General features: G+C 41.7%; 2 protein-coding genes across 8 annotated transcripts in view; one reads left to right on the top strand and one right to left on the bottom strand.

The window, feature by feature from the left end:
- Nucleotides 1-27,963, top strand: part of LOC132910947 (lachesin-like) — a 279,347-nt gene that overhangs the window by 169,029 nt on the left and 82,355 nt on the right. The gene's annotated exons all lie outside the window — the stretch shown is intronic.
- Nucleotides 16,377-26,108, bottom strand: LOC132910614 (alpha-(1,3)-fucosyltransferase C-like). The gene is made up of 4 exons (XM_060966408.1): nt 25,153-26,108; nt 23,525-24,133; nt 21,655-21,952; nt 16,377-20,744 (listed from the first exon to the last, which is right to left on the bottom strand). The coding sequence occupies exons 2-4, from the start codon at nt 24,093-24,095 to the stop codon at nt 20,396-20,398; spliced, it is 1,218 nt and encodes a 405-aa protein (XP_060822391.1). The 5' UTR covers nt 24,096-24,133; nt 25,153-26,108; the 3' UTR covers nt 16,377-20,395.

Here is a 27,963-nt window from a genome sequence, read left to right as displayed (position 1 = left end):
ATCCTCTTCTATGGAATCGACGTGGAATCGGCTTCGGAATTCGATGAAAATGGAAAATGGCGGCTAAAGAAAATACAGCCAGAGAGTTGTCAGTCGCGATGCACGACCATCGATGGAGATACGGCCGTTTCGATCTATCAAGCTTCTGCCCGGCGAAGGAGCCGGTATCAAAATTTGATTAAGCGGCTCATAAATCGTAATCGAAGGACGCTTATTCTCGATGAAGGTCGATCCCGCGGAAAATTTCGTTCCGGGAACGGCATGAAACTTCTATCGATGCAATTCAGCCGGCGGGATCTCGGAAGTTTCAGCGATTACATCCCAGATTGAAATTCTATTTGGGAAACCGGTGTACGACCGGTTTTCGCAGTGCAAACACACGAGTCCAGCAACAGAGAGAGAGAGAGAGTCTAGGACCACTCTCCTTTTATACACCACTGCCCCCCCTCCCCCTCCTGTCACTCATTCTCTTTCTCTCCGGCTGTGTCCAGCTCGTGTTCTGTCCTCCGGTTCTGTTCGCTCGAATACAGCCGCTTTCTGCGGAAAATAAAAGTTGGTCGAAAGAGTTTTATCGCATGTTTGCCTCATCGTAATTGCTGTATCAAGCGGCCGCGAACGAAAAACCGTGCGACCGCCCGTGGAACCGCGGTAACGAGTTTACCTCGAGGCAGCGCAAGAATAACAGACGTTTTTGTAGTCCCGTCGAAACATTTTTTCGCAAGTGGACGCCGCGTGAGAACCGTTTACTGTTTTCCCTTTCGAAATAGCGGTCGGACTCTCTTGCGCGCTCCCGTGCAACAAACAAACAACATTCCCGTGGAATTGCACGCGATTTCAAGGATCAATTTTTAGCGTTTTTCTTCTCTCCCTCTCGTTTCTCTTTTTTCTTTCCCTCCCTTTTTTCCTTTTTTGCTTTCTCCCTCTTGATGGGCTTTCTATTTTTTGGAAAACGTGCGTGCGCAATAAAAGACAAGCTCGTGCAAAATCAACGTGCACACTTGCTCGTTCGAAAGAGAAAAAAATGCTGGGCGATTTAGGCGGATAACAAACAAATTTACACGCGTGTTCGTCCGAACGAGCGACGGGATGAGAGCGAAGAACGCGAGGAAGAAACAGGCACGAGGGAAAAGAACGAAAGGGACGTGAGAAAATTGTTCGTTATGATATTTCGAGGATGGGAGAAAACTCTACTTAATCTCTGCTTGTTTCTTTTTTATTTGTATCTAAAAACGTGACTTAGCATAATCATCTGCACTCTATGTATTATTTGTTCTACAACGTGCATTTAAGCGCAGATACATTGTTCGAAATCAAACTGCGAAATTCGCAGAAAGGGAAAGGATAGAAGAAGAAAAGAGGAAAAGGAAATAATAGAAAAGAAAGGAGAAACGGGAAGTAAGGGAAGCCATTAGGAGTAAACTTACTTTCGTTTCTGCTGATTCATGGATTTAAGCAGAAGAAAATAGCTGGTCCGACAATTGGATGAAAATAATCTCGCGTTAATTTACCTCTTAAATACACTATGATCGTTCATTAAACGAACCTCTGCATGTTTTGTGACTGTCTAACGGTTAACAGAAAATTGTCTTTTCCATATTGTAAATACCCCCGAGATACGAGGCTATAACCGTACCTCGTACGGTCCACCAGAGAATCCGCTTCCCTGTAGCAATCGATTTCCCATCTTGAACGTATAAGAATTCTAATCTGGCGCGGGAGAGAGCTCGTAATGATGAGCGGCGTTGATACGCGGAAGGGGACGAACGATAGGGGTCGTAAAAGAAAAACACGTAGAGAGGATATCGATATAGATCAAGGGAATTCCTTCTTTGACATGGGATCGTTATTTATTATCGTTATCGGACAGACGCACTTGCGTTCGTTCGATGATTCTTAATCCTGGTCGAACGATACGGTTCGCAAAGCGGACTCGGACTTCGGTTTATCCAAGTATCCTCTAAAAGCTTCTTGGTCGTCTAAATTTCAAATAGAGAAATCATGGAGCGAAAAGTAGTAAAAGCCAGGTTACCATGAAATATTTAAACGCAACGCGTATTTCATTGGTTTAGGACTAAGAAAATAGCCCGATGTAGAAGCGGGAGAATAATCTTGCGGAAGAAGGGTGGCTCATATTTATACGCGCGCCTAGAAGAGTTCGGAACGAGCATTGGGTTGGCTGGTCGCGTGTTGGTTTAATGCCCTATAAATCGTGGTCTAAACTGCCGTTGGTCCGGCACATACACACCCTCGGTTCACCGTTTCGTCGTTTCACGTAGCCGGCTACTACGGTTCACCTTAGGAAAACGCGTGTAGAACACACCACCAAATGGTCGGATCGCATAGAACCACACAGTCTCGCGCGTGGCAGAGGAAACTCGATTTCGCCAACAGACGCCAACACCTGTGCTACTTTGCCACTGGTCGGTCAGCTGCATTTGTGTGTTTAAAAGCTGCACCAGTTAGGTAATATATATACTTAACACATCAGCAAAGACAAAGTCACACATACATAGTATATGTATAGATATATACATAATATATTTATGTTTGGGAGTTCTGTCATTCTTCGACCGATAATACTAAGTGGTGTCCAGAGTGTACGTGAGCGGTGTAGTACGTGGCAAGTGTTGGGAAGTTTATTTAGTCACGTACAGATACACAGGCTCACAAATTGACGTATTCCCCTGTCTATAACTAGATGGATGGTCATACAGAGATGTATATGAACGCGTGTGCGTCGACGGCGACACGGGCACGTGTTACGTGTTACGTGTAATATTTATGTGTTCAGCTGTGTATGTGGTTACGCGCGTACATCGCAGCCTGCGTAATTAATCCTGCGTGAGACTATTCGGATCGGTTGTACTAATTATCCACTTCTCGCGCGACCACGTCGCGCGTATAGAGTACTGTGGATCATCGCCTAGCTGATCAATGTTAGAAATTTCTCTACAAGCGTTGTTATTTGGAAATTTCCCTTTGAACGACCATTCGCTACCGACATATGTACGCTGTACAGCCGATCACCAAATAGACGAGCTAATTTATACATCCAATGCTAGATATCAAAACGATGAGAAAGGTTCGCGCGCAAATACACCGTTTGTGGCTTATGTTACGAATCGTGAACAATTTATTTTATACCAGAAATATACCGGTATCGAGAAATCAACTGACGAAATCTTCTTTGGATCTCATTCACGCTTCGTGTTGTTTATTCCGAGATAAATGATATAACAACTGAAATTCTATTCCATCATCCTGTTCCACCTGCACTTGTTCTGTTCAATTTTTATTCCATAGAAATCCCAGCAGCAATAATTTTAATTGGACGATGGATATCGTTGCGCCGACAAGAGGAACAACAAGCTAGAATTCATCCGGAAAATTGTTACTTCACGCTGCCCGTTAAACGGGCTTTAGAGCCTGAAATTAAAAATTCAAAAGAACGAGAGACGACGTTCTTCTCGGAACGACTTCTTTTGTTTCAGTTCGAGATCAGCGGCCGTTTCAACCACGTTTTCTACCCTCGTTTTGAACGCCTTGCTCGAATCCATCTGCATCGCTTATTACGCGGTGAACAAAGTCCTCGTCGCCCGTAAACCTTCTCTCGTTTAATTCCCTGGGAATATGTGTTTTTACCAGCGGACGAGCATTTGATCGGTCGTAAGCTTGACGCGAACGTGCGTCTCTCGGCCGTCGAACCGAACGAGAAGGAATGGAGCACAGGTCCTCGGTTAAATCGCCCGATTCTGTCTTTATGGGTAGCCTTAAAGCGAACGCGCGAGCAGGATTGATAGTAGCTACTAGTCGGACTGATTCAAGGCTTGCCACGTTGAGCGGCGACGACCACATGTTCGAGGGCTGTTAGAACGTTACTGCGCTTAGGAATCACTGTTCCCGATGCGACCGCTCGTGTAGACGGTTCTTTATCGCTTATTGATTCCCCCATGACTAATGACGTCTATAGAAAAATCTCACTCGCTCGATCCCTCTCCCTCGTCTATACGTTCCTCGTACCTCGTACCTCGGACAGATCAAATATTTTAAACCTTTCTTTTTCTAATAGAACGCCCCCCTTGGATGTTAGAAAACGCGGTCTAATCGTTGAGCCAACAAACGAATCAAAGAGCAAACAGAATTCCCATTAAACTCGACTGTGCCTCCGTTGTGAATCCGTGACATTTTCAAGAGTAAACCTTCGAATCAAACAAATTCCAACAACGACACGTCCACCCGCCATCGCCACCATCCTTATCCTCGACAAACAGTAACAACAACGAGACCAGACTTTGGTCTCGGGTGGCCAGGCTCCAGCCCATCCTCGATCATCCCTCGAGTAAACGTCTTGGACCGGTTGCAGCAACCTCTAACTCCACGAGAAACGATTCCACGGCGAAAAAAGAAGCTCGCGTATCGATAACGCGACGCTGCACAGGGGGCGTGTCGTATTCGCGGGGTATAAACCGGTGAACGAGGAAGGGAGCGAGAACGATGGAAGTCTTGGAGAAACAACCTCTGCGAGAAAGAGACGATAAAGAGAGGACAGAGGGAGACTTTGAGCTTCACTGACCCGTGTAACGTCCGGACGGCCTCCTCTATCTGTACTTTACAATCGAGGGTTTTATTGAAATCTCACCGTTCCCTATATAAACTCTAACAGACATTTTTATCTGCTGGATAAATTTCCCTGGGTCGCCCTCCACGAACTTGCCCGAAAGAACACCCATCCACCCGCGTCGTATTCTGGCCATCCTCTGCTTCGCTCTCCCTCTTTCTCTTTCTTTCTCTCTCCCTCTCTTTCTCTCTCTCTCTCTCCCTCTCTTTCTCTCTGTTCCGCCGCTGGCTAGAGGACGAATTATTGGCAAGATATGAAAGGACCGGAGTTATTGGCGATAGCGAGCGAGCATACGCTTGGAAGTCGTATTGTACCGGTGGACCGCTGCGCCGCGGGCAATTTATACGACTACTTACCTTGCCGTTTCTTGGTATTTTTTCAGCCACCGTGCATGCGTCTTCTCGAATGTACCAGAGGAATGTTGATTCGGTAGGGCTTAGTCAGTGGTGATTTAGATCTGTTCTGCAACGATCCACTCGCCGAATACTACTCGGCCTCTTACACTCTGCCTCTGTGAAGTCTCACTTTCGATTTTCTTACGGTTTTCGATTCTTCCATGATCCAATCGAAACTCTTTCGTTCAACTCTCGGATGATGACGAATGGGATAATTACGATTCACGTAGGGATTTCACGTTTATTACTTCCTGTGTTACATTTACATATTACTATCCTATGAAACTGTCCGAACAATTTCATATAACTTCCGAGCTAATTTAATTATCGTATAGAAGCAAAAGACTGCTTCAGTCATCTGCTCGCTGAATAGCTGTAAAATAAAATACTCGATTTTCCCCGTAACAATGATCCAGTTTGCACGAAGCGGCAGTTAAAGATCTCACACGTACAATAGCAGTTTCATCACGTGTAACCGAATCTCTACTTTCGCGTGTATTTTCCCAATTGCTCTTCGTTCGCTATCGATATTCTGACACAAATATTCGCTCGGTTCTCGATGATTCGTCATCCACGCAAATGCTCACTTTCAGATAATAACTTTTTACTATATGAGCACCGCGCAGCGTGCCAGAACCGTAGAACTTGTGCTAATACCGAAAATACTTGTGCTAAAATTACGAATCTTGACAGTATCAAACGTTCCGTTTAAGCGAGACTGAAGGATTTATCAGTGCAGTTCCTGGAAATGAATAACGTGGAACTTGATCCGAGTTAGGGTGTACGATCGTACGTCGAAGAGAGAACGGTTGTTCCAGTTTCACAGGATGCATTTCTAAGGGTGCGCGGGTTCGATGCTTGCGGCTTATTAATAGCGACGTGGCTCGATGCACTTTCAAGAGTCCATACATCTTGGGATACGTGTTGGACGGATGGATGGCTGAATGGTCGGACAGGCGCGTTACAAAGATCGGATCACGTATTCGACGTGCTGTAGATATTACGTAAAGTCAAATGATGCGGGATATATTCGTCGTGCACGTGTGTATGGAGATCGTTGTTCGCACCAATATAAAAATTTGCCTTTTAACGTGCCTCTACCTTACCTTGATTTCCATTTCTATTCGTCTTGGTACTCGTCTTTGCCGGATATATAACAGGAAATACAGGCTGCTCTTCTATGTCGCCGGTGATGATCTGTACGATTTATAAACCATTCAGTTAATAATGCAACGAAGAGATCGATATGCAATAGAATTCATTAAGACTAATGCCGACATTAAATTCAAAATGAAACCCTAATATTAATTGCCAAAGGTAAAAATAAATTCCATCTTTAGAATTTCAAAAATAGCGAGCTAATGATGCAACGAATATTTAAATCGACGTTGGATCAAATTCATGGATAATTAAAGCCAGAGGTAAAATTTAACACGGGCATCGTATCTAAAACAAAATCGCGACAAATCGAGATATTCGCAAGCCACGTTTATCAACTCTGCCGAAAATTACAGAAACTTTGTGCTCTAGATTCACCTGACAATTTACTATTATATTTATATCATACTTTTGCAGTCAATGAATTTATGGAAGCAAGTCAATTTGTTTCTTGAGAATTGGAAATAGCTTCTGTATCTGTGTAATGAATGTTGAAGTGGTCGTCACTTCTAAGACAACTCTACGTCTGGTCTTTAGTTTTCTCAAGCACCGAAGCCATCGACAGCGTATAAACAAAAGACAAACCATAAACAGTAAATAGGCGACGTTAGCTTCAGAATTTTCAGTCATAGGGTAACACTGCTAGCGTGCGGATCTGGATCAGCTCAATTATATTCCGATTTGTATTTACGCTTCAGTATTTAAAATATCTTTTCTACCTTACAATTTATCCACGCGGTCCTTTGTATTCGCATACAACTAATAACCTCAACGATGAAACTAAGAAATAAAGAGGAAGTGGACGGGTGATTAGTTCAGCTTCCGAGCGACTCAATTATCAAATCTTGCGATAACAAAGTGGCTCTCTCGCCAATCCTGTTCCAATCAGCAAAATCTGCTATTTCGTTCGATCTACTCGGTTGATCTAGTCTAGTGGGTCGTATCGACAGAAACGTACCACGTGCCTGTCGCTATCCGAACGGAATCCATATCGATGGCGATTCCCTTAAAAGCAAATAATACCGTCAGCCGTCGGCGTCGACGCGTCCCGAAGAATTATCGTCGGCACGGATCGATCCGAGAAACGTCAACGACTTGGCGCAACGTATCGACTAAAGTGTCTTCTATCTGTTGCAGATGCAACCGGCGCCCGATGCGCTCCATCTCGTTCCGATGCAGACGGTTCTGCTACTTCGAAAGCTTCTGCTAGTGGCAATTTCGCGAACGCGCGAGCAGACGTTCCACGAACAGCTTACTGTCACTCTTCTCACGACGTCGCGTCTACCCCCTCTCGTCTACCACCCACACCGCCCAATCTCTCTTGCCCTGTTCCACGATCCCTTTCAGTCCATTATTCGACACCTCGATTCACTTTCCCGGCGCGAAACGGACGAAGAAAATCGTTGCTGGAACCGTGCCTGATCGCATATTCGCGGCATCTGCCGAAATCTCGGATCTCCTCACGGACGCGTGCCGCGTTATAAATATCTATTCTTCCCCGTAGTAACACACCGGAGAGACATGGGTGGTTATAAAGTTTCCAGTGGATTCGTTCGAACTGGTTTCTCGCCGTCGTGTTTCTTTCGTACGTGTCTATGAGAGCGTATACGGGACTTTAGTTTTAAAGTCAGATTATGACAGTAAAAGATATACTACGTCGATACTACGGTAGGGGTATTAGGTTGTCCTGACAATTTTGAAAGCTCGGAGATTGAGCGGTGATTTCGAATCATTTATTATACATACTGATCAACGCGTTGACTATCGCGCGAATCTTATGCTATATCTTCACATCGTAAGAGTTAACTGTATTTGCGCAATTTTACTTCGACAGTGTTATCTAGGTCATTCGCGTTGTCGGAGATATTTTAGACCATAAGATTCGTCGTACTTTAATCGTTCTGAAAAATTTAGCAACGCGGATCACCTCCCACGATCACCGTGGTAATCGTCGTGTTAAACAACGATGTACAAAATTCAAATAAACACGGTTCCTAGTTAGGTGTCAAATAGAAGAATAAAGATACAAATACATAATTTAAACAGTGTCAAAAAATCGCCAATCGAAAGAGTCGTCGTTCGTCGACAAAACGAAGTGGGAATAAAAAGCGTCGATTTTCGCTCGGAATACTGTATCTTGCTGTAATTAAAAAAGGAAAAGTTGAACGAGAAATTGATGGCGACCCGATCGGCTGGTATTTCGTTCTCTTTATCGGCGGTTCACGCCTCCATCGTCGCGCTGATATTTACGGAACAACACGCGGATCGACGCACCGCACGCGGCTTAATAATTTGATTAATTGCCAGAGATATCCTCTCTTGCGTGCGGCTCCAATCAATTCCATTAACCGGCTGTTGCACACGGCCGACAGAAAACGGGGAAGCTGCCGTTCGACGCTTGGATTTCATCGATCCTCCTTCCCAAATCGAATATCGTAGCCACCTATTCGGGTCTCTTATTTAGCGCGCGTGACCGTGTCGATTAACGACGTTCGACGACCAGTTTATTTCGCTAATTAACGCTGCTCGATTTTATGCCGCGAACGATCGAACTGCCCAGTCCAGGAGACAAGGGGCAGAAAGGTGGCGCGTTAAACGGTATTAAAGAAGAGGAGAAACCCGTAGGCGATACGATACCCTTTGCTGATCTCGAGCTTTACTGCCACTTCACACGATATAGCCGAACAATGATAAATCTAGGGGAAGTCTCGGCTTGAAACGATAACGGCGTCTTAATAATCAGACGGGGTGAAAATGATACGTTGGAGAATTGTGCTTTCCGTGGTTTCAGTCCTTGTTATTAATACTTCGTGAGCAAACTGTAATTGCATGATTGCGCTCCTATTGCCGGTTAGTTGATATTGAAACGGAGATGAGTAGTTTGACGCGCCGTTTCGGGTTCCGAATTTCGAGTTCCCAAACTTAATTCTTAATAATTTTGATTCGTTTTCAATTCGAAACGTTAAACGTGGAAATTTCAAATTTGAGATTTCAGACCTGAACGTTTCAATTTTTCAATTTCAAATTTAACGATCGGGGCAGCATAAACCCACCGATAGACTATAATACCTTCGCATTGAACGTTCCTACTTCATACGTGCTACTTCCCTCAGCAAGAATTACCGTTTTTCAACGGCATTCGTTTCTTTCCTGCTGACAAATACTGGAAGCAGCAAGGGAAGGTGTATCAATTTTTTAAAAATTTACTTTACAATTTTCCATTATTTACACGTCGTCTTCTTGCAACGAACGAACTCGTGGAAGTAGGTCATCTGTTTCCCGAGACTTGAATATTAATGCGCTTATATGATAAGAAATTACTGAACGCTGGAGTTAATCGATTCGAGACTTCTGAGAAGCTTATATAGAAATTAATAAGGAACAGTTGCTAAATCTCAGACTGTTTGTCAGACGATTGTGAATACCATTGGATTAATTATTATTCATCGTGACTTAATCTGAGAAAATTCTTCTACCGTACCACTCGTACTTTCACCACTCGAATAACATCAGGGAACGAAGACCTAGAATCTAACAAGGGATATCTGCAAAATTAGATTAGAAGTACGAGCAAGGGAGAATCGAGGGAATAAGTCCGAACGATTTCGCGGAAAAAAGTAGGTATAGAAGCGAGCAGAGCATGTGGATATAATGGGGGTGATTTGAGCTTCGCTCGGGAGGGCTCAAGTAGGTCTGAGAGGTCGGTAATCTCTTTTTTTTTTTTTTTACATCCATTCGCCGTGATTAGAGCCGCTACTTTTGCAGGCTATATTTTACAGTCCTATCCCTTGTATTTATCGCTGATGCTCTTAACCTGGCGGGCGAAACCACGTGACGCGGAACGACCGATTCGAAAGCGTCTGTTTGGCCGCGACGAGAGGCGATGTTTCAGCTTACGTTTTGGGAGCCGCTTGGAGAGCCTCTTGCCAACAAGTCGCCCATGAGTCATCGCCATTAGGTGGGTGTCTAAAGGCGTGATAGAGTATCGATGACTCATTAACAAAGTGGTTCTCAGTCGGTGTTCTACGAGAATTCTACGGTTATACGGTGGCTACAGACGAACGTCCTATCGAATCAATCAAATTGTATTATGGCTAAGATATCGTGCACTTTTTATCAACGACTCGTGAAAGTATTTGAACACATCATAGAAACATCGAAAAATTTCATTGGTGTTGTAATAAGACGCGACCATCGTGATTATATTATATTATTATATAAATAGCTTCGAGGATCACCGTATAAAATGCAATTATGTAGATCGAGGTCTATAAGATTCTGGAAAGAACTTATCGTACTGGCGTTTGAATCAAATATTGACAGTTTTATATTGATAAAATGAAAGGGATTGGCTTTTTCTTCGAAGTCACCACGTCGAAGATCCATCACGATCTAACAATAAGTCTTAGGTCTTGAGACACGATCGCTTGGCGTGAGGATCGAAGAGGATACCTTATTGTAGGATAAATATTACAGCGCTATCGATGCCCCCATTTTGTCTGAAATTTTAACGATTTTATAAGAAAGGATCGTAATTAATAAGGAAACGCGTAATGAGTCGAAAGCATATCGGGAATCTTCCATTTCCTCGAACAGCGTCCAAAGTCAGGTTAAACGAACGAACCTATCTACCAATCGATTGATTGCACTTTGAATTTTTCAGTAATTACCGCGTTCACCTCGGGTAAACGTATTTCCTTCTGCTCCAGAATTCGGTCACGAGCGATCGCTTCTAATCGATATTTTCCCTCCCGAGGCAACCCTTATCGTTCTCCTTCCTCCACCGTTTAGTACCAATCGGTAATTTCATAATGGTGATTCGATAATAATCGAACGCGTTATCCAGCTCGAATACCACGAAATCGGATACATTATCGTTCCAATTTTTTTCCTGTCGCGTCACGCCAACACATGGAACGATTTTGTTTACCTCGAACAATATTACAACGCTATTCGTAAATCAACGTATCGAAATAGAATAAAAATAGAACATCGTTTTTTCCATCAGCGAAGTGCTCTCTATATTTTCGTTTCTTTTTTCTTTCTTCCTTTTTCCTTTTTTTTTTTTTCTTTTTTTTTAACAGCACAGTGGATATACACGTAGGCATATAGCCACGTACAACATTGAAAATCGAACGACGCGAAGTATAAAGACTCTCGAATTTTTCTGCTGTCAGATTTTCAACGTTCCTTCCCACTCTTTCGTTCTACAGCCCATTTCCCACGATTTTTCACTCCCTTTATCGTAATAAGCGATGCCAAAGTGCGATGGCACGCGTGTCAAATAATATTTGCCGGATTTCCGATACCGGATCGACGGTTCCGTGCACTCTAAATCGCAATAATTAATGTCGCGTTTGTTAATTTACGATATTATAACGCAACGTCGAAGCTTGGTCGGTGGCGCACGTGTGTACAATACGTACAGGAAGTCGACTAAGTGATAGTTTGTAGTTTCGCTGAATAACAAGAGAGTTTGCGAACGATCCATCAACGAGCAACTTTGAAACACCGATCCGTTTATTTTATAATGATCAAACACAATGGCTGTGTGCGATTTGTACAGTTCGATGCCTGCGCGATTACTTATTTGATCGTGTCGACGCTCTTCCGCTGTTTAAATATTTAGCCAAACCCGTCGTGGTAGAAACAACGCGATTACTACCATCCTTCTCCTTCTACCTTCGCTTCTCTTCACGACTCAACGATTGTGCTCATATATCGTAAAAAAGCTCTTCCTACGGGATAATTAATCAACGATGTAATATCAGCGAATTGACAAACTGCAAGTTGCAGGTGATAGACGGCTGTTGTATCAACGGCTTTCGTAATTTTACAATTTTTAATTAAATAGCTCAGTCGACCGACTTGTAAAATTTATTCTTTCAGCACTTTCTTTTATTGTTATCATTAAACAATTCCCGATACTTGTAATTTATTACGTGTAAAACTTAGAGATATTATTAATACTAGCTGGATTACGCTGATCCGGATGATCGTTAGATTTCAAACGATACAATTTTGAAGGTTTCGTCGAATTTTAACGGAATTTCGAACGATCCAATTGCAATCCTGCTGAACTTTTGCATTCATCGATCGGCCATTTAACCGAAAAACCTGTTCACTTCGATATTCTCTCCCTATCGAACCCTGTCAGCTATCCCAAGTGAAACAGCGACTCTTTGCAAAGCGGCGAGCGAATAAAACTGACTTGCACCGTAGAACCTCCTTAACCAGCGAAATCGAAGAAAGTTGGGAGCAATCCGATCTTATACTCGCAGTTACCGTTTCATCTGCCGAAAATTTCGCCGGGGGTCGCCACGCTCGACTTTACGACGAGAACTTTATCGAGCAACTTCCGGTTCGTTGGAAACGAACGAAATGGCAGCGCGAGAACCATCAAGTCGATTCCCGAGTACTTTTACAGTGTCAAACCGACTAATGTCCGCCCTCGGCACGCTCGAATTCATCCGTGACTATCTGTTTTCACCATCTATCGGCATTCTCGTCCGGTTTATCGCGACTCGATCGCGCATCGAACGAGATCCACGCAGTTTGTCAGCGACGAAGATGGCGAGACGCGAGAAGTTCGATCGATTTTCGATCGATATTCCACCACGGGGCTGTTTGCGGTTCTTAACGCGCGTTCTGCGTCTGACAGATTACTCCGCAGGGACTCTTCCTGTTCTTTATTCGGAAAGGGCAAGTTCGATGACGATGCTCTCCCCGGTCGGACCGGAAGTTTCCGCGGTGACGGGACAAGAATCGAAGTTAGTTTGACGCGGGGGACCGGGCATCTTGCAAAGTTAGATTCAGCAAGAAAGAGGGTTGTACCAATGAGAAAAATAATTCCGACGGATTAATCCAATTTGAAGATTTAAGCGTGCATATTAATCAGCGTATTTTGGAACCTTAAGTTTCCAAAGCCTGGAAACGTAAGTTCGTCTTACTTCGTGAGAACTTAGCTCGTGAAAATTTGTTCGCTCTGTCTCCTGCTCCATGTCTCTGGTATCATCCACAGTCTGTCACGAATACCAGACAAAGAATAATCGTGACAGCTTCGTCTTCGTGGTTCGTGTCTACGTGCTTCTTACTTTGCACGCTACATTTCCGAATGTACTTGGCCAAATTGCGCGATGTTTCATCCGTGAACAATCCGTTGGCTCTGGTATTAACAGGCTCTAACCGTTCGAGTTTGTTGACGCAACTACCTGCAGGCGAAACTTAATCGAACGTGTTCAGACCGTGGTACGGGGGATGCTTCCTTCGTTCGGGGCGGAAAGAAACTCGGAGGAAGAGAGCGCACGCGGACCTCGTTATTTCTTTCGCGAGCGTTTTTTGTGTTTCGCCCCGGAGCAACTACGCTTTTGTTACGATGACAATAATCGAGGGGCAATTCCGTCGCGTCTCTGCATGGAAAAAGTTAGTCCGAGGAATCGTGCAACAAATAACGATCGCGAGAAAAGGGATTCTTCGAACGTATCGGATCCCGTAAGAACGATGATCTACGGTAAAGTTTAAACGACGAAAATTTCTAAATTTCCGACAGTACGATTCAATGGAAAAAAAAGTGTGTTTATTTGTTGAAAGTTTAAAGAAACCTGATTATAAACGCGAAAATCTATTAAGGGAAAAAGGTTTAAACAAAGCTGGTGAATTTATCGCGATGGAAAACGAAGTGACTTAGTTTCGCGATACTTTGGCCGGTTTTTGTTACAAACGCTCTCGCTGTTAATATTCCGCGTCAAAGCTGGCCAATCCATGACACGCGAAACTCTAAAAAACAACAGAGGGAAAATTTATATACTGGATTTTCTGGTCTCAAAAGGTTGCCGTCCACCAGCGGCTTGTCAAACAAATTTAACAGTTTAGAACGTCCCGAAACTTGTTATCTTTTTATTTTGTTTCTATGTCAATTTGTCGATTCGAAACGTTGAAGATTATACTGTCACGATGTCAAACGACCGTGGCTTTTTTCCCGTTTTCTGCTTCTTCCATAAATTCTATATGGAGAAATTTTATTTGCCGATATACAGGATGAGCCGGTAAAAATTACCACTTTAAATAATTCGTTATCCATTGACTCTATGAAAGAACGTTTGAAGTGAAATTTATTTTATTTAAGAAACCTCGTCAGGCCAGAACGTTTTATTTCTTTTCAATACCTTATATTTTTTGGGAGATTGAACTAACCGAGATTTTCGAATGGCACGATATATCATTTGCAACATTAGTCGATCCAACTAGACATTGACCTATTTATAGAGGCAAACTTCAGCAGGTATTTTAACTTTAATTCGTTAATTTAACGTATGAAAAGCAAAGACAACGTAAATACTGCCTTTTCTTGTCCTCCAGACATTAAAAAATTACGAATTAACAAGTTAACAATTGAACACATGCAGTGGCTACAGAAAGCATTTTTGTATATCCTTATTTCCCAAGAAAACGCATCTTTCTTTATCAGATTTTATATATTTTACTTCTAGAGTATCTAATGTTACTACTAAACTAGATATACCTAATTAATTAGTATGCCGGTGCTATAACGAGTACAGCGGATTCGAATACATCTGAATACACAGACCCGATTCGTGACTCGCCTCCACTGATATGGCCACTCGATTTACGGTTTGCTAAAGGTGTGAAACGTAGTTCGTTACCTTGAAGAATTCATATAGTACAATCGCGCGATCGGCGGCGAGCCACGACGACAAAATAGAAGATATCCAGCTACTCATTCGCGCTGATTGCGCGTTACTTTCAGATACACGCGAAACCGAATAAGTTTCATCGGTCGATCGTAATTTCCAACAGAATTTGAATCTGTCTCACGCAACCATCGTTTCAATTTATGGATACGATTTCGTAACGATTCTCCTCCCTTTTTTTTTTTTTTTTTTTTTAATTAACGAACACAACGACGGTTAATCGACTGGTAAAAAAAAAAAAAAACGAAAAAATGGAAGGCAGTTACGTCAGTTCGTTTCGCGTGGAGGACGTACGTTTACGCCCCATGTAATTTTTCGATTATCCGGCGATGTTATTGCATCGCATTGTGCCGACGTTGGAAACACTCCCATCGAGTGATTCCTTTGAATAGAATGCACGCGGCACTCTTGGCTGTTAGCGAATCCGACATAACAGCTGCTTCGCGGTTTTCAATCGCCATCGAACGGAAGTTGTTATCGCGTATCGGTTAACCTTGAGAACAATACGAACATTGTCAAACAAATTTGACACCGAAAAGGGTCATTCGCTTTTAATAAACGAGATTCAGGACGTATCATTAACTGCTAGTAACGATTGTCAGCTTTGATTGTTTAACGTACGATTATGTGGATATTCCCGAGTGTACATGCAATTTTGCAAGCGACACCTCCTACACCGTACCACCTGTGTTACGAAACGGGTATTGTACAATACAGTATTATACAATACTTACAAACCTTCTGTTTTCTTAATGAAATGTACACAGGTAGCGTACTCCGTTCAGACATAGTCATTCACCGTGATATTTCTTTCAGTCGAAGTATTTTTTTTTCCAATTATTTAAAATATTTGCACAGATGCTTGAATACGTTAACGTTCTAGAAACTTACAGAAGACAATGGCAAAGCGAAGATGTTGTAAGTCGTAACAACATGTTGTCTCTGCAAATAGTATGCTGAACTATATCTGTTCAATAAACGAACAAGAACGTCGAGTACTTTAATTGCAACGAAACAATCGTTTCGCGTTATAATCGTTGGAAAATTTGCCCAACAGCAAAGGTATCGAGCAGAGCGTTCTAGAACGAGAAACAGAAAAGTAGACATTCTTCGCGATCTTAGAGAAACACTGGTTGCCGCAAGAACAGTTATAATTACCGCACTTACCGCAAAGACGCTAGACGTTTAGCATTGTACTCCGACCGACGCTACTCCTCGCATTCTTCTCGTTGCTAGTCTTGTTCACATCGAGCAACACGTCTGGAATCGTCTATCTGGAAATACGAATTCGCTTTCTCCTAAGAACTCACAGATGCGTTACAAACGCGACCAATGCTGGCTGGTGGCACTCGCAAGTCTAAAATCGCTCAAACTCATAGTTTTCGAACATTAAGAATTTCAAAAGCGAGATGTTTAGTCTTTAAACCTTTAGATTACTCCAAGTTGATTGTGATAAATTTGAAAAGTTGGAAAGTTTTGTATTAAAAACGACTATTTCAATGGCATAAACGATATATATTTAACAGACATACTATAGAACGCAGGAAGAATTTTTAGATTTCGAAAGAATGGAATGTTTTCGAATAATCGATGAGCTCATCAACGCTGACTAACGTGTATTTCACAATCCTGAATCTCTGTAATCGTTTAACGCGAGGTCTACGCTAATGACATATCTGTCCATTGAAATGATATAAGGTAACAGGAAGAAAATACACGGAACATTAAATCATTACTGGGATGATTGATAAAAGAACTTGAACGGGTGAAACGAAAAGAAGAGACGACAATTTCGTTGGCCATTTTTGTCCCTAACGGCACTACAAAACCACGCGATGTCACAATAAAAAGTTGTACGTCACAGTGACGTTGAAATAGCTTTCGTAAAAGTGGTTAACCAATGGTCTATTGTACGAGTTTTCCAGTTCCACAAAAACGTACCACAGGCATGCGCTTCTTCGCGTTCACTGGTCCCAAGCATCGAGTTCCATTCCGTGAGAGAACGTGGCATCCAAGTCTATCAAGCTCGTGTATTTTCTATCACGATCGTGAAAAATATCGTTCGGGATATTCATCGTCTAACACGTTGTTCGTCGATAATATATTCTTCGTTCTGCTATTTTCCTTACAAAAGTAGAATCACCTTTGACGTTACAAGAAAGACATACGTAACATCAGAGTCTCCTTTATTTTCTTACAATAGTCGGTCAATGATATGTAAATTATACGAATACTCGATTAAATTTATGCATCGCTGGCAGAAATTTCCACTTGAATAGCCGACAAGCGTTATGATATAAAATTCTAGCAAGCTGCTTCGTGTTCGCGTAGAATTTCAAACAAAGTAATTAATGTTATTAGGAAATAAATTATCAGGCCGAAATTAACGCGATAGAAGAACATAGAGAGGATTGAATGTTTCTGCTTTTCAAACTGCAGCTTTACGAACAATTTTTCCGAAGGATACCGTGAAGAACGTTGCAACTTCAATGGTACTTTCAACAGTATATTCAAAACGAATCTTCAGCCAGCTCATAATTAATCAACGGACCGTACTTGTTTACAAAGAATCCATGAATCGAGCTAACGACAATTTCGACGACGCGATTCAAATCGTTTCGTCAAAGCGTTTCGCATCCATTCGCGCGAACTTCTTCGTTCAGCGATTCGAACGTCGTCTTACGAATCTTTTCAGACCGACCAACCCAACGGTCTGAAATTTCTGCAAGACCGTCGTCGAAGAAATTGTGAAAGAATACCGTTACCAGTACCGAGAATCTCGAAGACAGACGTTGTTTACGAGGCAGTGTAGCGAAGACACGCGACATTGGCGACTTTGGCGACTGAAACTTTCCAGGAAATAGCGCGAGCTTCAATTAAAACGTACAGACAGGATACGACAAAACGGAGAAGTCTTATCCGCGTTTCTCTTCGCCCGAACGACCCATTGTCTCGTATTCTTGATAATGGACGCGAGAATGCTTTTGCGAGGTCCATCGGTCGTCGTGGACCGTACGAACGAATCTACAAAAGTATTTCATTTCTCGATGACCAGTCCTTTGTTTCCGTACAAACAGGTAACAACATACACAAAGTAATGTACAGGTAGGTCCTCTGTCCACGAAGCTTTTTACAGACGCGTATTAGACGCGTTGAACGATAAATAGAGTAATGCTACAGATGCACAAATGCTCACAGTAATATGCAACCGTCCACGAAACAGTAGCGAGCCGTTTTCGTCGTGACGACTGGCGTTAACATTGTCAGTAGCGAGGCGTACGTTGCTAGTTACGGACGAATGTAGCGATATAAGATGAACGCGTTTTCCTCGTCGCTCGACATTTTAACGACGAGACGATGCTTGTACGCTTTGTAGCGCGAACACTGTCGTAAACTTATCCTCGACTTATACATAAACTACGCTTACGCTCCGTGGGCGGATAACTGGGCCTTATTCGACTCATGACCTAGAAATGGCAAACTCAGTCGGATAGTTGCTTTGAACGTGTCACGCGTACGCGATAATCTGAATAAATTAGAGAATAGAATATTGTATAAAAATTGTTGAAGTGGTCACCGCTTCTAAGAAAACTCTACGTCTGGTCTTTTTAGTTTTCTCCAGCACCGAAGCCATCGACATCGTATAGACAAAAGACTGGGACGAAGGCAGACCATAAACAGTAGACGATGGCTTCAGGGCTTTCAGTCATAGGTTAACACTGCTAGCGTATGGATCTAGACCAGCTTAAATTATATTCCTACTTGTATTTACACTTCTATATTAAAATATATTTTCTACCTTACAATTTATCCACTCGTTCCTCTGTTCGTACATCTAATAACCTCAAGAAAAATAATACAAATAATAGTATTTTTATAGTATTTTTAATAAATGTTAATAATACGACAGGTATAATTAATATAGATATTCTTTTGAATCGCCTCACGTCGTAGAATTCTTCGAACGTTAAATGTTAAATAATGTCGGACAAATGTTGCGTAAGAGAAAATTGATCGAATCTTGCTCGTTGTAAAAACGATGAAGCGAAACTGGTGCATTGAATTTTAAAATGACATTGTCGATTTTTCCTGACGTAATACGAACGGTTTTATTGTTCGTTAAGAACAGGCTTTATCTTATAGGTGTTGTATGAATGGTTTGCTAAAAATAGTCCGTCGTCTGATAAGTGATTCTAAACGAACTTTGCGAATCGAACGGTACATCGTTTTTACAAATCGCTTGAAAATACATCGTTTCCAGCCTGAGAATGCTCATAGATGGTTATAAATTTCAAATTAATTAATTACAATTTTTCTCGCTGTCGATTTCGCAGGTTAACGAATGTTTGAAAAATAATAAACTCTTCGTTTTAAAACGGCAAAACGTTTAATCGTTCAATCGCCACTTCAGTGAATTCGGAATCGAAGGTAGACCAGTGCGGCGAAATAAATTATGAAAATCATCGATCTTCCGAGCACTTGTATACCGATTCGATCGGCGAATATTTATGGCAAGTAATATAACGGTAGATTCGAGCTTCGCGTTGATTCTTTAAATAATGAATGAAACATTCTAATTATGCTAAATTACGAACAATGCTGAATGACGCAGATAGATAACTGCGTTTGAAATAGATTGGTTCAGATTCATTTACGCGACTAACGCGTATCTAACACAGAACCGGATCCGTGTCTTGTCTATCGTTCATCGATTTCGTTTTAATCGATCGAAAATCGACATTCCACTTTTATACGAATTTCGTTCTGATCGGCAGAAATCGTTCATCGATATTTTACATATTTCGATATCGTTCACACTGCGCTAATTATAATACAAATCTAACAATTCGTCGCATTTATACAAGTTTTCGAAAGTACTCGAAACGTTAGAAAATTTCGTTAGCGGTGTTGCGTGCTTCGACTATCATGATACGCTGGTAAAGTTTGCAACAAATCCGGGAATGTGTATAAAATTATAAGTTATTGTAATCGCATACACTTTTCAAAGATCGTAGAAATGTTAAATTGTTCGTTGTATTAGTAAGACACGTTTACTAATTATATTACTAAGACACATTTACAAAGATCATCTTTACCACTAACTACACGTTTTAGACGACTATTCACGCCGTGTACTAATCCTTTACTAATAGTAAATGTGTATTTTGAATAAACGTAAGTATAGTTTCGATATAATCACGATAGTCGTGTCTCGTTAGAGAAATAATTGAAAATATTTCATACGGGACATGTAATATGGTTTTTCTATATCGTATTTAAGATGTGATATGTGTATAGAAATGGGAAGTTGATAAGGAGACCAATAAAAATATATATGTCTGTGAACATTAAAGTTCTCCATGGCAAGCGTTACAATCGCTTTTGCGAGTCTCTATATAATGTATATAACCCTGATAAAATCTTAATGCTTAGATAAATTCGACAGTCGTAAACTAAACGTATTTTACGATAACTCAAATTTGCACGGTGATATGTAAGAAATGTGCGTTAAATCAGTCTTTGAAAATAGACCCTGTAAGGTAACTGTGATTATGTAAAAGTTCCTGAAGGTGACATTTCGACCGACTGAACCAATCGGACAAAAAGTTTTGCGTTCGTGGCTCTTTCTGCTTATGAAGATACTCGCACAGATTGCATATACCTTGTTGAATACCACCCTCGATCTTGTAATACGTTTTCCAAGCGAAGTACTCGCTGTACTTTCGCGGATTTTTGATTAGCTGCTTTAGATATTCGGCCAAACTCTTTGGCGTGTCAAAGTCGAACACGTCTATGTAAGATCGTGGTGGAGCATAGCGGCTGTAATTGGCGCCACCATAAACGATGGGAACCACGTTGTATCTGGAAACAGAACGGAAACAATGCTCTTTGTTAGGTTTCCTTTAGCCGTGACACCTTTTATAACTCCGCCTATTGTTGTCTCAAACAACGAGCATGTAAGGAGTAATTAAACGTGATATTAATATCAAATATATGCAATTAAACACGCGCGATAATATGAAATGTCAACGTATGACAGCAAGGTCGAAAGTACACGTGAAATCTAAGCGCTATTTATGTCAGAACCATTCAAGAACCAAAATGATCAATTCCACTTTTTCTCAAGTAAGTTCCTCAATTTTTTCTCAATTTTTACGAACGTATTTAAAGAAATTAAATTTAAACACAGATTACCTCCTCTCGTTAAATATTCCATATATATATATTGTGTCTACACGTTACATGCGTTCTGAACATCTGCGCCTCTAAATGCCCCACGTTTATTTGCGTTCCAGTATTCGCTTCTCAAGAAACGAATGATATCAAATACCAAGGTAAAGAAGAAATCAGTAACTGATCATTTGCCTCTAGTTTTCGATTTAGATTCAATGTGGTTTCTGAACGGTTCAATTAATATTGTTCCAATAGATCAAGTCTGCGCTCTCCTTCTAATCTATTCGTATCACCCCCGTCACAGGCGCAGGTATAAAAAAAAAAAAAAAAGACAACGAAGGAGAAAAGTATAGAAAGTATCGTAGAGAACAAAACGTGGGGAAACGAAAAAAGGTAGAAGACGGGGCAAACCTGTCGGGGAGGGGGAGAATGGCGATCGCTCGCAGAGCATGGTCACGTGTCGAAACAATTTTATACGGATTCGTCGTTCGAAACACGAGTCCGTCAACCGATTTGAAATCGGTCAGCGGGCACACAGCAGGTACGAGCTGCGACTGACAATTTTATAGTCGAGATCGTCCCGCGGCCATTGTTTTACCTGAGGCTATTGTACAGCTTCTCGGTTACGTAATCGTCGCACAACGAATTCTCGAATGACAGGTAAAAAAAATAGCCAGGTTCCGCGACTCGTGCGAAGCAATCCTCGTTACGGGGACAAAACATGTTGCCGCACTCTCCATAAACGTCGACCGGTATGTGCTTGGACAGTTCGTTCACGTACTTTTCCCGGCCGCTTTTTGCCATACAGTTGCTCACGAACCAGATTATCGGCTTCGTCTTGCCTCGAATCGTCTTCGACAACGACGCGTCCACATCGTCGCCGATCGTTCGGTCACCTGTGCAAACGGATCGTTGCTTTGATGACACCATCGATGACTTTAACCAGCATTCTATTTGCTCTAAAGACCGCCCAAGCTCGTTCGTAATATTGTAAATAATTTGATTCTGCGTTAATGATCGACATCTACGTCGTATCGCGACGATTAGATTTACTCGGTTGAGAATGCGCTGTATGTTTTTATCGCGAATCTCTTGAATAAACATGAGTCACGGTAAACATTAACCAAATACAGCCTCGCGCAATGCCTCGGTTGGGCAAGATCAAGAGAAACAAGAAAGAAGGAAAAGAAGAAAATCAAAGAAACGACAAATACGTACTTGTTTGTGATCTTTCTTTTTTGTAACGTGCAATTATAGAAAATTACGAGGAGCGATATAGAGAAAACGAACATGACATAGCTAGAACGAGCAACCAATCGTAAAAACAAACAAACGCGAAGGACAGCTAATTTGCAACGGTTAATAAAGTCATCGACGACACTGTAATTAGTAAAATTCCGTGCAGGCTACGTTGCGTAACGTTATTACGCAAAAGAGTTGTTACAGTTTGCGGCTATTTTCCGGTCTCTAGCGACTTACCAACCTCTTCTTTCCTTTGGTCACAGCGCACGCACGGATTCCCCGAGGAAAATTACGCGCTAACGATGGTATCTGATTATGGCGCGCATAACATCAACGTTGATAAGCTAACGATCGTAATTTAATTTCAACTTAATTACACGCATCAACGCGTCCTCCGTTCTCCATTCGATAACCATTTACAACGACCTCGTTAGAGCTTTAATAATTGTATCCTATTTTTTGCTTTCGCTACGCAAGACACGTTTTCCCCGGCTGTTCCCTGGTCGCATACGAAGAAACTCGTAGCCGCAAAACGTTTTTGCCGCTCGTTTCAAGCGGCTGCGCGGCTAGGAAAGAACAGCTACCCGTGTCTCGTGTTACGCCAGCAAATGGCCGTGTTCTTTGTCGTACCGGGCAAAAGCAACGAGGGAGAACCGAGATTAATTACGCACAGCGACGATTATGAAGCACGCGGGACAAGATGATGCGTTCTCCGCGAAGCAACTACCGAGGGTGAAACGATTTTCGCGCGCCGTTCTCTATAGCCGGGGCAACCAAATTTGATGTACAAATTTATTGCTTTGTTTTTTACTCTCTCGTGTACTAACAGATTCAAACAAGAATGTATTGATTTATTACAGTGTCGTTTCTTCGACTAAAAAAGACATGATTTATGTTATAGTATCCTAGCCTTTCAAAATAGTATGCTCTTTAGATCGTACATAAATTTTTCTTCGTTTATTATCGATAATAAAAACACGTGTTTCCGTATGACACGATCCGAGCAAATACTTTTTCTAACTACTGAATTATCGGACATAAAAGAATTAGATGGAAGTAGATCAGCTCGACTTTCGGATATCAAGTTTGCTCGTCGCAATTTAGCAAAGGATGAACAGAACGGAAACATTTCTCAAACAGATAATCAATATCCAAGGATTGCTAAAGCAAGGCTATCTTTAGAAGCTTCGAAATTTTCATCCATATTTTCTTCCTACTTTCATTACCTGATCCAGCGTAAAAGGCGCTCCAATTCACATTTCTGCTAGGCGCTACGTTTACGTTGGTACGAGCATCCTTAACGACTGCATAGGTCCACACGATATCGCTGTCCAATCTGTATGTCATGGTGATGTTAAAGAAATCCTCGTAAAAGTAGCTAGTCACCGGCCTGTTGGCCGGGCTTTCCAGATTCACGAAAACGTACCACTGCCGTGGACTCCGGTTCTTTGGCAAATCTTCCAGATTAAGATCGTTCCCGTGAAATAAAACTGCGTCGAAGTCTGTCAGCTTCACCACATTTCTGTTGTTAGTCGCGTAACAATTGTTCACGGGGCAGTCGCGGGCGATGTAGCCTGTGCCCATGTAAAATGTCTCGTTGCTGAACATCTTGGTCCAAAATAGGATTTTCTTCGTCGTATTCGCGTATCGTAGATCCTCTCCAAAGACTTGCCTGAAGCGTAAGAGGTCGTCGTTGCTCCAGTTGAAGCAGAAAGACAGAGCGTACAGAGCGATCGTGAAGATCGTAAGGACGACCAAGCTGTTTTTTCCAACCACCCATAATTTCATATCGGTCATCTATGGTTATTCGTTTTGTTTCGAGTTTTGTCTGGTTGCTGAAAAGATTGTTGCGTGATTTTCATTTACTAGGTCGTTCTCATCCGTTTTTCTGTATCTCTTGCTGATTCCTATCGAGGTATTGTAATTTTGTAACTAACAAAAGTCCCGACGTATCGTTAAATTGGTTCCTTTTCGTTTTTTGTCACGCAGTCAAAAATACGTTTGTTACGTTCGAGATAATCAGCTGAATTAATCTTGAAGAGAGTTTAAATGAAACACAATGGGCAAGGAGGAGGCTCGGAGCAACAGATTTCGATCTCACTAGTCTTAATTCACTTTGCAAAGTATTTCAACGAACAGTTGATGAGTCATGTAGAGGTAGCGAATGATGACTGAATGTATTGCTTGTGATAGTAATCCATTAAGAACACCAGATATACAATTCGTTATGCTACAACTATTGTAACTTTTTGAATAATTCACGACTTAGAGAAAGCACTTATAATATATTATTCAAAGGTTGTAGATCGATTATGCGCTAAAGTTATAGGTAGATTTTTCTGCGAGTCACGTAATCTAGAACGAAAATGAACGTTTTCTCTGGACTTAAAATACTTTCAAACGATTTAAAGGAACGTAAACGTTAAATACAGTCTAGTTTCCTATATTACTTGAAGAATTATGCTCGTAGAGAACGATAATGAATCTAATTGAATACGTAAAAATTGCCCGACGACTATTAGATAAACGATAAAGAAAATTAACGAAGCATTGTTCTTATCGTTTCTTCTGCCGTGTTCTTCGTTGACACACGCAACAGGCTGATACGGACAACAACGTTACAAAAAGCGAAAGAAACGGTCCGCGATATTATCAGATTTCGTTTCATTGAAAATGACCTCAAAAATCGTTGCCGACTCGCCTCTCTCTTGTCGATCGAAAATTCTGTAATGGACACGCGTCAAATCGAACGTATCTCTGTCCTCATTTTGTTCTTTTCTTTTTTTTTTTTTTTCGTTAAAAAAGTTTGGCTAAATTTCTGTTTCTTCGAACGTCGTAAAAATTACGAACTTACGCGATTATACAAATTTTGAGGTTCCCTATGGAAACGAGTTTTCTCGCAAGCGAAATCAATCGAAAATTGAATAACTGATCGAGGCAAGTCTATGGAAATCAAAATCTTTCCGTCGAATCGCAACGAAGTTTGGCTAAAAATCTGTTGGTTCGTACGTTATGCCCAGAGCTATGACTACGTAAAACCATTACGTAAGATTATAAAGTTCACCATAGACACTGCACTCGCGATCTTTTTTAATCGTTCGCGATTTTTGGAAATTTCGTGCATCGAGACGCGACTGTATCGGAACGCGTCAAATGTAAAAAGGGAAGATTCCGTTTCCGACGAAGGGTCGACGATGGAAAGAATGATAAAGCTTGTGATCGATGGTTCACCATTGCCACGACGCGTCCAACATGGAATCCGAATGTGGGACACAGGTGTTCGATGAAGGAATTTGTCGGAAATCGCCGCAGTTCGCAGTTTACTCTCTGAAAGTCTCATAAATTTCGTGTATTCGCCTCGGTTGTCCTCTCGTCCTTCGGTGTGCTCCTCGCGTTCTCATCTCGAGGAACATCCGATGTGTCGTTCCTCCTACTACGTTTCAATCGTGATTCGCTAACTTCGACTATCATCGATGGTTTCTTCTTATTTTATCCTTGTATTCGATTTCTTTTTAACTTGGACCGATAAACTTCCTTTTAAGACAAACTAAACAATAAAGGAAAACCGAACGATCGAATGAAATCAAATGGAGACTTCGCGCAATCAAACGAGCAAAATATCGAGAATACAAGATAGTTGTAAAACGCAAGAGCGATAGCAACCACTATAGAAATACCACGAATCGCGCAACTACCGACTGTGTCAGCAGTTGTAAGCCGACTGGTCTAGAGTTGGTGGTGGTCAAATGCGATGTGCACGCTGTTATGTCTATGCTAGTCCCGAAGAAGGCATCGACTTTGCTCGGTGGGGGAACTACGATGAATAGAGACATTCCATTATTTTTTAAACCAATTAGTAGTAGTCGGTTGTATCATTGAGATGTTGCGTTATCTGTGGTATCCGTTATTAGATCGTTCTACGTAATTCGATATAGATATTGACAATCTAATCATACAGGATGCAGCATGCAGCCGAATAACATGTGCAACCGGACATGGGGTAATTCCTCGCGAGAAAATAAGAAAAAAATGTACAATAAAACTCTTTAGTCCGAGGCTTAGTTTTCGTGAAATTGGAGTTGATTTCGAAAATTTATCAAATACAATGGCACCCCCTACAACGTACATTGGAAATGATTCGTTTCTGATATGAAAATACGTGCGTCTTTGAATTGATACGAGGCACAGTTTTGCACAGATTAACATTCGTGCGATACGTTAGAGTTGTTTACAGTATGTATTATGAAACGGTTACTATCACGGAACGCGTGTTATTTTGTCGTATTAAAAAAAAGGCTATATATTTATTTGGTTATAGTTTTTTTCGCTCTTGGATTCGTATAACGCGAAATTCGTGTAACACGGAACGTATGGCTCGCGTTATTAGAGGTCTTACTGTATAGCCGAACACGGCTTGTTCCAAGCTGGACAGGAGTAAATAATCGGCAGGAGATTATCCTGCGAAAATAAGCCGAAAATGTTAAATTAGTAGCTTTTGACGGGGCGCTTTGTTTTGAAATTAAATAAGTAGGATGAAATAATGTAGTACCGTTGTATATCATATCCATATGGAACTGTAACCGTAACAGGTTTGTTTGTGGGAAAGCGAAACGCTCGACGAATCACGGAGGTCATAGCAAAGTACTGGTAGATCGTGTTCCATCCGCCTACTCCGTTTTCTAAAACACTGTTTCCCTTGTTCCCTTGAAATTTATGATACCTTAGGAAAGAGGAACAAGAAGACGAACTTGAAAGGATTAATTTATAGTGAAAAATGTAAATGAAAATAAGGTTGAGGGCGAACGAAACGTATATAAAACGGTACAGACAAGAGGCAACAATCGATTTGAAACGATCGAAATCGAGCTCGCTATCGGAACGAACAGATTTTATCGACAGATCGCCGACGAAATTGAAACTTATATAGTACAGCTTGCTCGCGAGTGACGCGGATCGCTCGATTAAGAGGCTTTCCTCGAGGAAATGGAGCGACTTAGCGGCGTATAACTTCGCTCCTTATATCAACTCAATCGTAAAACTTAGTCCCTTACAATCGTGCTTGAACGACACCGCAACTTCCGTCGGGACAGTAACAAGGAAGACGGAGAATCACGTGCGTCCGATGTCGTGATTTACGAAAGGAACTTCTACCACGACCACTCTATTTAACGATCATCTGGCCGCGATTCCTTTCCGTTTATCGAATACCCACATCAAATTTCGCGAAAGACGGATAGAACGTTGTAAGTAGAACGAAACGAAATAAATTGCCGACAAGTTGACGCTCCACCAGCGTTTCTTTCTCTTACCGGATATTATCACTCCAGTGTTACAAAGACGAAATTAAGAGGCGAGACTACTTACGTACAAACTTTTGTACAATGCTTCGAAAATTTGTCCTCGTATATGTTTCGTGTGAAATTGTCTCACCTCTGCAGAATTAATCGAGGAACTCGATAATTAGCAAATAATAGTGTCTAGCTCTATTCCTGAATAAGATATCAGGTAGTTCCGTTCAAAATAAAAGCTCGGAATACGACATTGGTACTACCACGACGCGGATACAAAGGCACTGTGCGCGATTAGGTTACGAAATTAGGCTTCGCGGAATGATACACAGTACCATGACAATAATAGCGATTGCTTCGAGGATCTGCGTGACTAC

This window comes from Bombus pascuorum, chromosome 9 (genome assembly GCF_905332965.1).
Source record: "Bombus pascuorum chromosome 9, iyBomPasc1.1, whole genome shotgun sequence".
Lineage (NCBI taxonomy): Eukaryota > Metazoa > Arthropoda > Insecta > Hymenoptera > Apidae > Bombus > Bombus pascuorum.
This window is presented reverse-complemented; position numbering and strand designations above follow the sequence as displayed.